The sequence below is a fragment of the Bufo gargarizans genome, chromosome 2 (genome assembly GCF_014858855.1).
Source record: "Bufo gargarizans isolate SCDJY-AF-19 chromosome 2, ASM1485885v1, whole genome shotgun sequence".
Classification (NCBI taxonomy): domain Eukaryota; kingdom Metazoa; phylum Chordata; class Amphibia; order Anura; family Bufonidae; genus Bufo; species Bufo gargarizans.
In genome coordinates, this window is record NC_058081.1 from 213,582,086 (window position 1) to 213,596,558 (window position 14,473).

Consider the following 14,473-nt stretch of genomic DNA (forward strand, 5'->3'; position numbering starts at 1 on the left):
CTTTAAAACCCAGAAGAGGCACACATACTTTTTTCTCTGTAGCTTCTACTCCAGGTTTTGGCTTACAAATACTGACCATGTGAAAGTGGTCATAGAGAATATTTACAATTGTGATATCCTAGCACACCATTATTATACTTCTCTATGTCACTTGGGACATTACGATAAATTAACTAGAATATTTACTAATAACTAATTTTAAGAACAGTTATGAAAGACCACACGTACAAAATTAAGTAGTGCCATGGTGAATATATTGGTTCTATACCTGGTAACACAGTACACTGTTACCCATAGATTGAAAAAGCAGACAATATGAGATTAAAATACAGAACATGCAGATTTAGAGAAATATTAAGAAAGGACAGTATTCAATAAGATGGTGACCAGCTCTTGTTGATACTAGATAATGATTTTTGTTAAATGAAGAGTCTCAGACTTGTCTGACATGGTAGTGTGTGTGAACAAAACCTTGCTACTTCTGTTACTGTTCACACAGTGGTTATCTTCTTGTCCTTGGTGGCCTGCTTGATGGCAGCCTGCTCACAGATGATCTCCTTGAGTCGTTGCAGCCTCATATTTTGGGTAGTCTGGTCACCTACACCTGTCTGACTGCGATGAAGAAGGCTGAGGGCATTGATGTACTCCAATTCTGTGTATTTCACCCCTTGGTCCACCACCAGATTTAACAGCTCATCCGCAGTGTTGTACATCATCTCATAGTACTGCCTGCAAAATGACAAGACAAACCAAGTTAAGTTATAGGGTCCCTTTATGCAGCTTACTAAAAGAACAAAATGACTATGATGCAGGTTTCAAAATGACAAAAAGTTGTTGGAACTGCCATTAAATCCTTGACACATTAAAATCCCAACAAAATTGACTAGTTAGGATCTGTGCAGAAAGGCTGGGGCTACATGGTGACACTGCATCTAATGAGTTACAGTGTGACAACACCTGCAAAATAATCCAACACTGCTGGATTCCAGGTCGCAGACAACTTAACCATCATAGACCACCATGCAAGTGTCTTTTCTGCTACTTGACGGTACTTTTATACCCAAATCACTTTTGTCACACGACACATGTTGGTGTGTGGCCCCAGCCTAATAATTTCCTGATGGCACGTTCATTTAGTAAACTGTTGTACTAGGTGGGCCATTTTATTACAGAAGTCTATATTATTATCTGTACTAGGGCCCAACATAGCCCTCGTGTTGTAGAAATATATCATAGATATTTTATAATGTATGATTCCTTCACATCTCACTTGTGTCTTCCATCTTTAGTCAACTTGTGTGTTTTGGATTGTGTGCTGATGTGTATGATGTACTGAAAGTAGATGATTCACAGTAACTCATTACAGTCTGAGCATTGTCCTCCTGTCTGCTGCTTCTGAAAAATAAACTGTAAGGGTCCTTACACACATGAATTTGCCTCTGGCGGACTTTCTACTGCAAAAAACTCCAGAATCAGTGCTTGCATTTGTTTTCATGCTTGCGTTTTTTTCTCATTTACTATGCCCCTGTATACCAAAAACTGGAAATAATTGCAGGTTTATGACTTCTTAAATTTGCAGTTGCAAGTGGAGTTTCTACTCCTCGCGGGCCACTTTTCATGGCAGGGTGTGATGTGGATGTTGCCATCGGCCATCCAGGGTGCTGGCATCAATGATGATTGAAATCTACTCCAGCTATGAACTAGAGTAGATTTCAATCTAGACGCTTTGACTGGAGGAAAATGTCCTTATAAGAAGGCGTGCACCGCCTCAAAAATTAAGAACATACTCTGGAGGAGCGGGGATATTAAGACTGGCATTGAAGAACATGCTTGAAAATGGTTGCTTGAGCAGCTGAAACTTTTTTTTGACTGACTGAAATGTCAGTCTTTGATAAGTGACCCTCAGTGTGTCTTACTACTAGTATCTTCTTCACAGCATTTTGGAAAAACAGCAAAACCTACAGCATGTTGCGTTTTTGAAAAAACAAAAAAGACCAAAAAATGCCACCTAATTAACAAAACCTTCAGGACCCAAAGAATGCTTGTGTGTCCTGCGTTTTATATTTTAGCTAACATCTGGAGCTGGTGTTTTTACCACAAAAACATGCACCAAAAAACACAGATGCAAAAAGCTATTTAGCCCAGTTAGTAAATCTATGCTTCCAATACTGTAAATATATGCACATTATAGGCTCAAGGCTCAGCACGGCACGAAAACAGAGTATTTTGTTAAAAGATTGCAGCTATGAAGCAAATAGGTAAGAAAATGAGATTGGAGACTCAGAGAAGGGGTAATGGAAAAGAAACAATAGATGCATCCGATACAGAAGGTGGTAGGATGATCTCTGGAGCTGCAGGAGCTCACATGTGCTATTAATACCTCTCTATTTAAATGCTAATTCTCACCTCTCACCTAGCACAGTGGGAGGAGGGCTTTAAGAAAGACCCAGAGAATTCACAATGAAATCCTCATTTCTCTGAGATATTCAATCTCTGCTCCACAGAATGACCTGAGCGCTCATGGCGTGTCCTGATACATCATTTTCTTACGCCACGGCAAGAATGAATTAAACGTTGGTGGCCCCAGTTACCGTGCACCTGGCGGGTGACATGCAAAGAGTCAGTCTTCCAAAATCTGAAGTGTCACTTGACAAATCCTGAATGGTTTACTAGTCGGCAGAATTATTCATTATTAAATTAGAACTGTGGATATTAACCCCTTACTTACAGACTAGATAGAGAAGAAATGCCAGACCTTGCTGATATCACAGTAAAGCTTTTTGTAGCCGTTTCCCGACTATGATGATAGGCACTTGCCCCTACTGGGCAAATACTTGTTCTAAAATCAGCGTATCAGTCTGCAAAACACGGGTATCGGCCATATGCATTCTGTGGTTTCCGCACAATGTTACAGATGCCTATTCCTGTCCGCCAAACACATCAGAATAGGACACGTTCTACACTGACATATACGGATGTCAACAGCACCCAGTGCGCTGTCCACATCGAAAGCAATGGGTCCGCATCCGATCTGCAAAAAATGCGGATTGGCGCAGACTGTAAATACGGTTGTGTGAATGTGAATTTCGGATCCATGCAGATGACTGGTTGGATAGGAGAAAAGAAGATTTAGGCACTCCTTAGGATTTGTTTGAAATATTGTGCTGGTTTTTATTAGTTTTTTTTAATATGCAAGGCAACTTTCATGTGTACATGTGACGTTTCGGTCCACACGGACCTTCTTCAAACACTTAATGACAAAACAATTAAACATTACAAATGATTAATACAAAACAACTCAAATATATCAAAATACTGATATTCAGTCCATAATGTAATACTAGTAAGCCAGGATAGAGCCCAAGATGAGAATTATGTCTGAAAAATGGTCTCCGGAGTATGTAGAAATGCGTAAGGATAGAGTATCTATGATGGACAGAGCTTATTTCAAATCTTGGCTCCATAATTCATTAATGGTGTGGAACACATCACCATTTTACTTGCTGTAATTTCTAACTTCTGTTATCCCTAACCTATAATCAACGAAGTGGTGTTTGCATCCCTATACTAGTTAGTGCCTGCTGTTCACCTAGGACCCTCTCCTACAACCCCTCCCTCATTCTTTATATACTTTTGGGACTATCTGTTTTACATTCCAGAAGTTACACTTCCTGTATCCAAACCATTTAAACTCAAATTAGCATTCCATATGGTGTGAACACGCCTTTCCACACTGCTACTATTTACATCCTCTCTCTTCATGGCAACTAGGCGAGTCTTATCCCCTCTACCATCTAGGGGACCCGGTATAATATAACTTATTATTCTGTATGTCTGTCCTTAACTCCGGTTTACATCGAACATCTTGTTCCCTATATGGAGGATCGTCTAAACCCTAAATTGATGTTACGACTTAGGAAACAAATACCCATATAAGGCTACTTTCACACTGGCGTTTTGGCTTTCCGTTGGCGAGATCCGTTCAGGGCTCTCACAAGCGGTCCAAAACGGATCAGTTTTGCCCTAATGCATTCTGCATGGAAAGGATCCACTCAGAATGCATCAGTTTGCCTCCGTTCCATCTCCATTCCGCTTTGGAGGCGGACACTGCCTGCAACGTTTTGGTGTCCGTCTGATGAAACTGAGCCAAACGGATTTTCTATCACACAATATGGCACAATAGAAAACTGATCCGTCCCCAATTGACTTTCAATGGTGTTCAAGACGGATCCATCTTGGCTATGTAACAGATCATAGAAATGGATCCGTTCTGAACGGATGCAGATGGTTGTATTATCTGAACGGATCTATGACGGATCCGCACCAAACGCAAGTGTGAAAGTAGCCTAAGACGCATCTAAACCCGCTTACTTGAAACACTCGCTCTAGACCTGATTTTCTGTTGCGTTGCAAACATCTTTATCTGTATTGTGTAATATTCACTGTAATGTTGATATGAAGCAGTTATCCATAAGCTTGAAATAAGCTCTGTCCATCGTAGCTACTCTATCCTTCCTTACGCATTTCTACATACTCCAGAGACCATTTTTCTGACGTAATTTTCATCTTGGGCTCCATCCTGGCTTACTAGTATTACATTATGGACTGGATATCTGTATTTTGATATATATGAGTTGTTTTCTATTAATTATTTGTAATGTTTATGATTGTTTTGTCATTTCGTGTTTGAAGAAGGTCCGTGTGGACCGAAACGTCACATGTACACATGAAAGTTGCCTTGCATCTGAAAACCAAATACAAACAAGCACAATATTTCAAACATATCCTAAGTAGTGCCCAAGTCTATTTTCTATGATTTATGTTACAGGGTTGGGGACCCCACGACTAGAGCACCCAAACAACAGGACACGGGGGCCCCATCTCGCTAAGGATGACTGGTTGGATGTGCCAACTGCACTTGTAATCTTCTTTATGATACCATATTTTTGACACTAGGTGTACATGCGGGTACTATACGGAGTTGTAATACAGTCCTGTGCATGTCCCCGTTCCTGAGCAATCAGTGCCACTTGTTTTGGCTCCTTCTACTGAGGCCATGCATTGTCAGCGGGGCGGTTGCTGGAGCCGGCTTCTGACACTGTCTGCCATAATTGGAACGCGATGAGTACTCCCACATGGACATGTGATATTCTATATTACACCGCACAGGGAGCAGGTCTGTCGCTGTGGATGAGCACGGGCAGCCCACCATACTGCAATGCATTTCTGATGCTATGTACTGATACAGCAAACTGAATACATTTCATAACACAGTCTGTCGTTCATTATATACACTACAAAAAGCTTCTGTTCACAAAGATGAAACAGCAACAAGAATTGAGTGATATTTTCAACATTAAGAAGCCCATTAAGTGCAATTAAATCAGATTTCGTTTTTTTTTTTTTTTTTTTTTAAATCCACTGATACAGACACTGGGTTTCATAAACTTCACAACCGTCTGAAGTACGGCCTTTTTCATTTTCCACATTGAACTTTATGGTGTATTAAATAAGCTCTCTCAGCACTTATCTAAATCTTTAATTAGTTCTATAATATAGTGATGATATCAAGGCTAATTAAATTTATATAGATAAAGAGCTCTAGAAATTATAACCGACTGAGCTGGAAAACCTAGCCCTGATAATAAATTTAATGGTTTGGGATGATAAGTGCAATTTTATATCACTAAATTTTAATTCAATTTACGTGTTGTGTGTTAATAGGCTAGGAATATGGAAATCACAGGCTGGGCAGGTAATCTTTCCTGAAAAGTAGTCCAGCTGTCCATCTCAAGCCTGGGTTATTAATGGAACCCCTTCTAAATAGGATGCGACATTTGCATATTTACTGCATAAAGAACTGAAATTATCTCTACCATATGCCACTTTGTTACAGTTTCCTCAGCCCTTCCCTTTCTTCTGCATACATTAATAAGGGGGGCACTGGTAAGCAGAGGAAGCCAAGGAGGAGTCAGCAATTTGCCATAAGGCGTTCTTAATGCCAGCTTTCCTCAGCATAAAATGAACATGGCTGAAGCCATCCCTGGGGAATCCGGATTAACCCGCCATTCTCTTTAACCAGTGAGCAGTCAGAGTTAGACAGTGTGATGTCTCTGTGATTCTTCTCCCTGGTGGCCCCTTCTTTACATTTGTCCCATGTGGTTTGGACATAGTCTGTTTCAAGGCATTTGATGATTATTTTAAAGTCTAAATAAAAAACTGCCTATAAAATCCATATTAATGAATGTGCCATTAGAATTAAACTGCCAAGCTAATTATGAGATAACATAACAGATTATGACTGTTAATAGGCTTCGGCACCACAGTGAAGATGCAGTCTAATGCGGGAAATATCTGATACTGATGGGCTAAAGTGGTTTATGATGCTAGAGCATCAAGGGCCCCACAGGGAGAGAAGATGGATTGATGGTTCATGCGACTATTTCCCTCAGTCCTTCAGAGACCAATGAAAATAATACTCTACTCAGATCTCTATGCATTAGTGTACGTCAACATGCCTAAGATGAGACAGCAAGAAAGGAGTATGAAGCTCTTCAGAAATACCTAAAGGGGTTGCCTCATGACGTATTCCTAGAAAACTCATAACACTAGAAGTGGTGCTTGGCATAGTGGTTTCAATCCAGAGATGCAGGAGGTGATATATTAACTATCACAGCACCTGGGGTAGGACTAGCCATGCTGAAGGAACAGTAAATAAGTGGTTCCCTGCAGTGGATCTCTAGTATAATGCTACCATGACAGATAATACTTGGTGAATGCTGGAAGGATCTCAAAACTCAAAATTTTGCTCAGACTATTAAAAACTTTTTAAAGGTATTATCCAGGCGTTTCAATATTGATGACCTATCCTCAGGATAGGTCATCAATATCAGATCGGCGGGGGTCCGACACCGGGCACCCACGCCGATCAGCTGTAAGGGGAGACGGTACGTGCAGTGCACACGTACCGTCTCCCTTCTCTCTTCCTGTCTGCTGCTGTATGTCTATGGGACAGCTGATCGGCAGGGGTGTTGGGTGTAGAACCCCCGCCGATTTGATATTGATAACCGATCCCGAGGATAGGCCATCAATATTAAAAAGCCCGGACAACCTCTAAGTCAGTTTTCAATCTACCATATGTTTCTTAATTAGGGTCATTTAAACTTTGGAATATCAGATGTAATATGACCATGTGTGCAAAACATTCATACCCATAAAACATATAATGTGATTAGGTGTGCCCAAAGGTTTTAGTAACAGAATTTAGCATCCCAGGGCTATAAGGGTCTAATGTCTTCATGCCAGATATCACAGGACAAATTTCGAGGTCTACTGGCGTTGATGCCTCGATAGGTCAGAGCTGTTTTGGTGGCACAAAGGGGACCCTACGCAGTATTAGGGAGGGGCTTTTAATGTTATGGTGGATCTGTGTATAATATAAGAAAAGTGCCAAAATATTTCTATATATCTGTATTCTGTGCACAATAAGTGAAACATTAAAAATAAAAAGGAGCTCAATATTTTTCTTGTCTAGCAGGCTCGAAAATAGAGTGATATGTACAGTATTTTCCCTTAGCTCTTAGCTGCAACTATGAAAGCAGATCTAAGGCATCAGTTCTTTTACTGCTTAGATGCCTGCTTGCTCTAAAATGGTATTTAATCCTTATAACATCTTCTTGTAAATGCTGAAAGGTTTCTGTCTAAGAGACATTTCTGTCACATGCATAAATCCATCACATTATCCCAAGGGGCTGGCAGAGTCACACGCTACATTTTTACAGCTTCACATGAATATGCAATCTTGATGCTAACATGGATCTTGTCACTTTCTCTCTCCCCTGTATGACAATCAAAACTTTCTTCTCATATAACTCATTCATAGGAGCCATGGCTTTCACAAAATCTATTTCTGGAAGGGAAGACAGCGACTTCCCTCGGATACTAATAGCCATCGCCACCTTTCATATGGGAGTGGTAATAGTGGTGGGGCAGTAATGGTCATAGCCCTTTTTAAAGTGTAAACTTTCAACAAGCTCTGCATTGAATGAGGAATAGCACTATTTATGGCCACTATATGACTTATATCTGGCATATTTTAGAAGTTTTGACTTGTGCATGCTGAATGTCTACTTTGCAGTTATTCCACAGATGGTGGGTGGAGATTAGCCACCCCTATCCACTACACACATACAGTAGAGGAGAATTTGCTTCCTAATCTTCCCTTACTCACTCAGAACCAGTCTCCGGATCATGGAGAATATTACAGAGAAACACTGACCTGTATGATTGTGAATAAAGGACTTGGACTTAGATATAAATTTCCTATTCAGCTCTTTGTCTGTGCCTTTCGCCTCTGTCTTACTCCTGCTGCTGCTCACTACTACTGTCAGGTGAAATGCAGAATGTAAAAGTTAATTCCCCATTAAAAGTGTCCTGTCTGACCCAGGAAGAAGTACAGCGGCATCTTAAAAAGATTAAAATAAACAGGATCGGATGGCATACACCCCCGTATCCTAAGAGAATTAAGTAATGTCATAGCCAGACCCTTATTTCTGATATTTGCGGACTCTATACTGACGAGGAATGTCCCACAGGCTTGGTGCATAGCAAATGTGGTGCCAATATTTAAAAAGGGTTCAAAAACAGAGCCTGGAAACTATAGGCCGGTAAGTTTAACATCTGTCGTGGGTAAACTGTTTGAAGGTTTTCTAAGAGATGCTATCTTGGAGTACCTCAATGAAAATAAGCAAATAACGCCATATCAGCATGGCTTCATGAGGGATCGGTCATGTCAAACTAAGTTAATCAGTTTCTATAAGGAGGTAAGTTCTAGACTTCACAGCGGCGAATCAATGGATGTCGTATATCTGGACTTCTCCAAAGCATTTGACACATAAAAGGTTAGTATATAAAATGAGAATGCTCGGACTGAGAGAAAACATCTGTATGTGGGTAAGTAACTGGCTCAGTGATAGAAAACAGAGGGTGGTTATTAACGGTACACACTCAGATTGGTAACTGTCACTAGTGGGGTACCTCAGGGGTCAGTATTGGGCCCTGTCCTCTTCAATATATTTATTAATGATCTTGTAGAAGGCTTGCACAGTAAAATAAAAATTTTTGCAGATTGCACTAAACTGTGTAAAGTAATTAACATGGAAGAGAACAGTATACTACTACAGAGGGATCTGGATAGATTGGAGGCTTGGGCAGAGAACTGGCAGATGAGGTTTAAAACTGACAAATGTAAGGTTATGCACATGGGAAGGAATAATGCAATATCACCCGTACATACTAAATGGTAAAACACTGGGTAACACTGACATGGAAAAGGACCTAGGAATTTTAGTGAACAGCAAACTAAGCTGTAAAAAACAGTGTCAGGCAGCTGCTGCCAAGGCCAATAAGATAATGGGTTGCATCAAAAGGGGCATAGATGCCCGTGATAAGAACAGTCCTACCACTTTACAAATCGCTAGTCAGACCACACATGAAGTGCTGTGTACAGTTCTGGGCTCCTGTGAACAAGGCAGACATAGCAGAGCTGGGGAGGGTACAGGGGAGGGTACAGAGGAGGGCAACTAAAGTAATAACTGGAATGGGGCAACTACAGTACCCTGAAAGATTATCAACATTAGGGTTATTTACTTTAGAAAAAAGATGACTGAGGGGAGATCTAATAACTATGTATAAATATATCAGAGATCTATCCCATTATCTATTTATCCCCAGAACTGTGACTGTGACGAGGGGACATCCTCTGTGTCTGGAGGAAAGAAGGTTTGTACACATAGAAGAGGATTCTTTACGGTAAGAGCAATGAGACTATGGAACTCTCTGCCTAAGGAGGTGGTGATGGTGAGTACAAAAAAGGAATTCAAGAGGGGCCTGGATGTATTTCTGGAGTGTAATAATATTACAGGCTATAGCTACTAGAGAGGGGCCGTTGATCCAGGGAGTTATCTGATTGCCTGATTGGAGTCGGGAAGGAACTTTTTCCCCTTAAGTGGGGAAAATTGGCTTCTACCTCACATTTTTTTTTTGCCTTTCTCTGGATCAACTTGCAGGATAACAGGCCGAACTGGATGGACAGATGTATTTTTTTGGCCCTAAATACTATGTTACTCCCCCTCCCCTCTCCATAGACTTGTATTGACTTATGTAATATGACACTTCAGCAAAGGTGGTCTGTCCTGGTCAATTTTTAACCATGTTTCAAAATGAAGAGCAGTTAGGAATGGGGGTGGATTGTGGTAAACAGCACATAACATGAGAACTAGATATTTCTCACAGATAAGGTATAGATATATTAAATCACTTGTACTATTGACTTATGCAAAGTTGTATGCAAAGCCTGTATTACACTTGCCGATTTGATGATGGCTAACGAGCATTCATAGTAGCTGGCAATCCAAACCTTTTGACAAGTTAAAAATCCATTGTTTGCAGGTGGCAAACATTGATTCAGTATAAGGAAGAGCGATGGCATAACGATCACTCCTCCCTATCCCGAGTAGGAGATCGCTGCATGTAATTGCAACGGTCTCCTCCGTTAGTGAGCAGGCGATTGCCGGGTAGGTACGCTTCCTTCACGACAATCGCCTGTTAAATCCTTATACAGCCTTAAAGGGGTTATCTCACTTCAGTAAGTGGCATTTCTCTTGTAGAGAAAGTTAAAACAAGGCACTTACTAATGTATTATGACTGTCCATATTGCTTCCTTTGCTGGCTGGATTCATTTTTCCATCACATAATACATTGCTTGTTTCCATGGTTACATGCAACCCTCAAATCCATCAATGGTGATTGTGCTTGCACACTGTAGGAAAAAGCGTCAGCCTCTCTGGTGGCCGGGACCATAGGCTAGTGCTTTTTCCTATATTGTGCAAGCACGACCACCACTGATGGATTGCAGGGTGATATGTTACCATGGAAACGAGCAGTAAATAATGTGATGGAAAAATGAATCCAGCCAGCAAAGGAAGCGATATGGATATTAACAATATATTAGTAAGTGCCTTGTATTAACTTTCTTTACATGATAAATGCCACTTAGTGAAGAGAAACAACCCCTTTAAGCAATACTTTATCCACTTCCCGACCGCCCATTGACTATAAACGTCCTGGGGTCGGGATTTATCTCTGAATGGGCATTTTAACAAATCCATTCAGAGAGTGCAGCTGCATGCTAATTGTGCAGCTGCTGAGCGGGGGGCCCGCTGTCAGGGCAGGGCACCACATAGAGAAGGCAGGGACTGTTCCTCTGTGTCTGTCTTCTAGATCACTGTATACAAGGCACTGAACGAGTGCTGTGTATACAGCAAGGAAGCAATATGCCACTTCCTGTTCCAGTCCAGCGGTAATGTGACCGCCACAGCCAGGAGACTACAGAAGCTGTCGGGTCATCCTGAGACCACGGTCAGCCCTGCAGTGAGGCTGTACAGCCATTCTGGGGGCTGTATTCCCCCTATAAATGGGGCTACTATGTCAGCCCCAGTTATAGGAAAAATGAATAGAAAAAATAAAAATTGTCTTGTAAAAACTGTAAAGTGTAAAATAAAAAATAAGTGTTTTATATATAAAAAATTTTTACATTATTTTAAAAATTGTTTAAAAAAAATAGGAAAAAAGACATATTTAGTATCGTTGCATCTATAATGATTATACAAATATCACTTGATCTATCCCATCAGGTGAACAGTGTAAAAAATAATAATAAATTATGCCAAAACATGGCAGGTGGCATCCATTTTTTTGTAACCTACCCATTAAGCTATAAAAAAGTCATATGTACCCCAAAATGGTACCAATAAAAACGTCACCTCATCCCACAAAAAACGAGCCCCCACACAAGACCACAGCTAAGCAATGAAAAAAATGTATATGGCAGCACAAAAACATGATTTTTTTTTTCTAAAAATGCTCTTCTCGTGTAAAACTATAAAAAATAGACATATTTGGTATTGCCGCATCCATACAGACTGGCTCAATAAAAATATAACATGATCTACACCATCAAGTGAACTCTGTAAAAAAAAATAATTAAAATTACAGTCATCAAAAAGTTTTATATATCCGAATATGTTATTGATAAAAAGTATAGCCTGTCCTGCAAAAGGAAAAACTTTGGACATCTACGTTGGCAGAAAAATAAATAAGTTATGGATAGTAGTATATGGCGATGCAAAATATAAGATTTTTCATAAAAAGGGATTTTATTGTGCAAAAGTAGAAAAGCACACAAAAAAATTGTCAATTTGGTATAGCCATAATCGTATTAGCCTGAAGAATAAAGTTATCATATCATATATAGCGCAGGTGAATCTCATAATAAAAATAAAAACGATCAGAAAGCCAAATGTAGCCCAAAATTATGGCATTAAAAATTTACAGCTTGTCCGACAAAAAATGAGCTCTCACACAGCAAAATCAACAAAAAATAAATAAAGCTACGGCCCTTAAAAACCATTTCAGCAAATTCCATGTTAGAAAATCCAGATGCCACTCCTTCCCTTCTGAGCCCGAGCGTATCCACAAACAGCAGTTTACGACCAGAAATCGGGTACCTTCTGTACTTCAAGAGAAAATAGGCAGAAAATTGTGGGGTGATATTCTCCTGTTATCCCTTGTGAAAAAGAAAGTTAGGGTCTAAAGCACCATTTTCTTGTAAAAAAATTTCATTTTCACAGCAAAGTTTTATAAATTCTGTGAAACGCCTGTTGGGTCAACGTGCTCGCTACACTTCTTAAAAATTTATTGGGTGGTGTAGTTTCCAAAATGTGGTCACTTTTGTGGGGTTTTCATTATGGGGGTACCTCAGGGACTCTTCAAAGACCATTCCAGCAAAATCTTCCCTCCAAAAACCATATGGTGCTCCTTCTGAGCCCTGCTGTATGCCCATAGATCTGTATACGACCACATACAGGGTGTTTATGTAAACTGCACAATCAGAGTAATAAATATTGAGGTTTGTTTTGTTGTTAACCCTTGCTGTGTTACAGGCAAATATGGATTCAAATGGAAGATCCACCAAAAAAAAGAAATTTTGAAATGTCACCGATTTTGCTTTAATTCCTGTGGAATACTTAATGGAATAACAACATTTCTAAAATCAGTTTGAAATAGTTTGAGGGGTGTAGTTTCTAAAATGGGGTAATTCATGGGTCGTTTCTATTATGTAAGCCCTTCAAAGTGACTTCATAACTAAGTTGGTATATAAAAAAGTAATATTTGAAAATTTTCTTGAACATTTCAAAAATTCCTTCTAAAATTCTAAACCTTCTAACGTCCTAAAAAAATTATCAATTACCAAAATGACGACAACATAAAAGACAAATGTTGAATGTTAATTAATAAATAATTTATGAGGTATCACTATCTGTCTTAAAAGCAGAGAGATTCAAATTTAGAAAATAGTGACTTTTTCCAAATTATTTTACAATTTTGGATTTTTTTTAAAAATAAAAAGGTAAAACATATTTTTTGGGCCTGGATAAGTGACATGTCAGATTCTCTAAATTAGGCCTGGTCAGGAAGGGGGCAAGTGACCTGGTCTGGAAGTGGTTAAATACAGGTCTGTCATTATTGGTTAAAGGTAGGGATGAGCGAACTCGAACTGTATAGTTCGGGTTCGTACCGAATTTTGGGGGTGTCCGTGACACGGACCCGAACCCGGACATTTTCGTAAAAGTCCGGGTTCGGGTTCGGTGTTCGTCGCTTTCTTCGCGCTTTTGTGACGCTTTCTTGGCGCTTTTTGAAAGGCTGCAAAGCAGCCAATCAACAAGCGTCATACTACTTGCCCCAAGAGGCCATCACAGCCATGCCTACTATTGGCATGGCTGTGATTGGCCAGAGCACCATGTGACCCAGCCTCTATTTAAGCTGGAGTCACATAGCGCCGCCCGTCACTCTGCTCTGATTAGCGTAGGGAGAGGTTGCGGCTGCGACAGTAGGGCGAGATTAGGCAGATTAACTCCTCCAAAGGACTTGATTAACTGATCGATCTGCAGCTGTGGATCATTGAGCTGCTGATCCTCAATTGCTCACTGTTTTTAGGCTGCCCAGACCGTTTGTCAGTCACATTTTTCTGGGGTGATCGGCGGCCATTTTGTGTCTTGTGGTGCGCCAGCACAAGCTGCGACCAAGTGCATTTAACCCTCAATGGTGTGGTTGTTTTTTGGCTAAAGCCTACATCAGGGTGAAGCTGTCACACCAAGTGCATTTAACCAGCAATAGTCTGTTCATTTTTTGGCCATATACAAAATCAGGGGCAAGCTGCGCCTGTCACCAAGTGCATTTAACCCTCAATGGTGTGGTTGTTTTTTGGCTAAAGCCTACATCAGGGTGAAGCTGTCACACCAAGTGCATTTAACCAGCAATAGTCTGTTCATTTTTTGGCCATATACTAAATCAGGGGCAAGCTGCGCCTGTCACCAAGTGCATTTAACCCTCAATGGTGTGGTTGTTTTTTGGC

General features: G+C 40.3%; 1 protein-coding gene across 1 annotated transcript in view; it reads right to left on the bottom strand.

Annotated features, from left to right (window-relative positions):
• Positions 1-235: 235 nt before the first annotated feature.
• EXOC4 (exocyst complex component 4) overlaps positions 236-14,473 on the bottom strand; it is a 499,321-nt gene continuing 485,083 nt past the window's right edge. Inside the window, exon 18 of the mRNA XM_044279994.1 lies at positions 236-729. Coding sequence (XP_044135929.1) covers positions 492-729 — 238 coding nt within the window. The 3' untranslated portion in view covers positions 236-491. The remainder of the gene's footprint in view (positions 730-14,473) is intronic.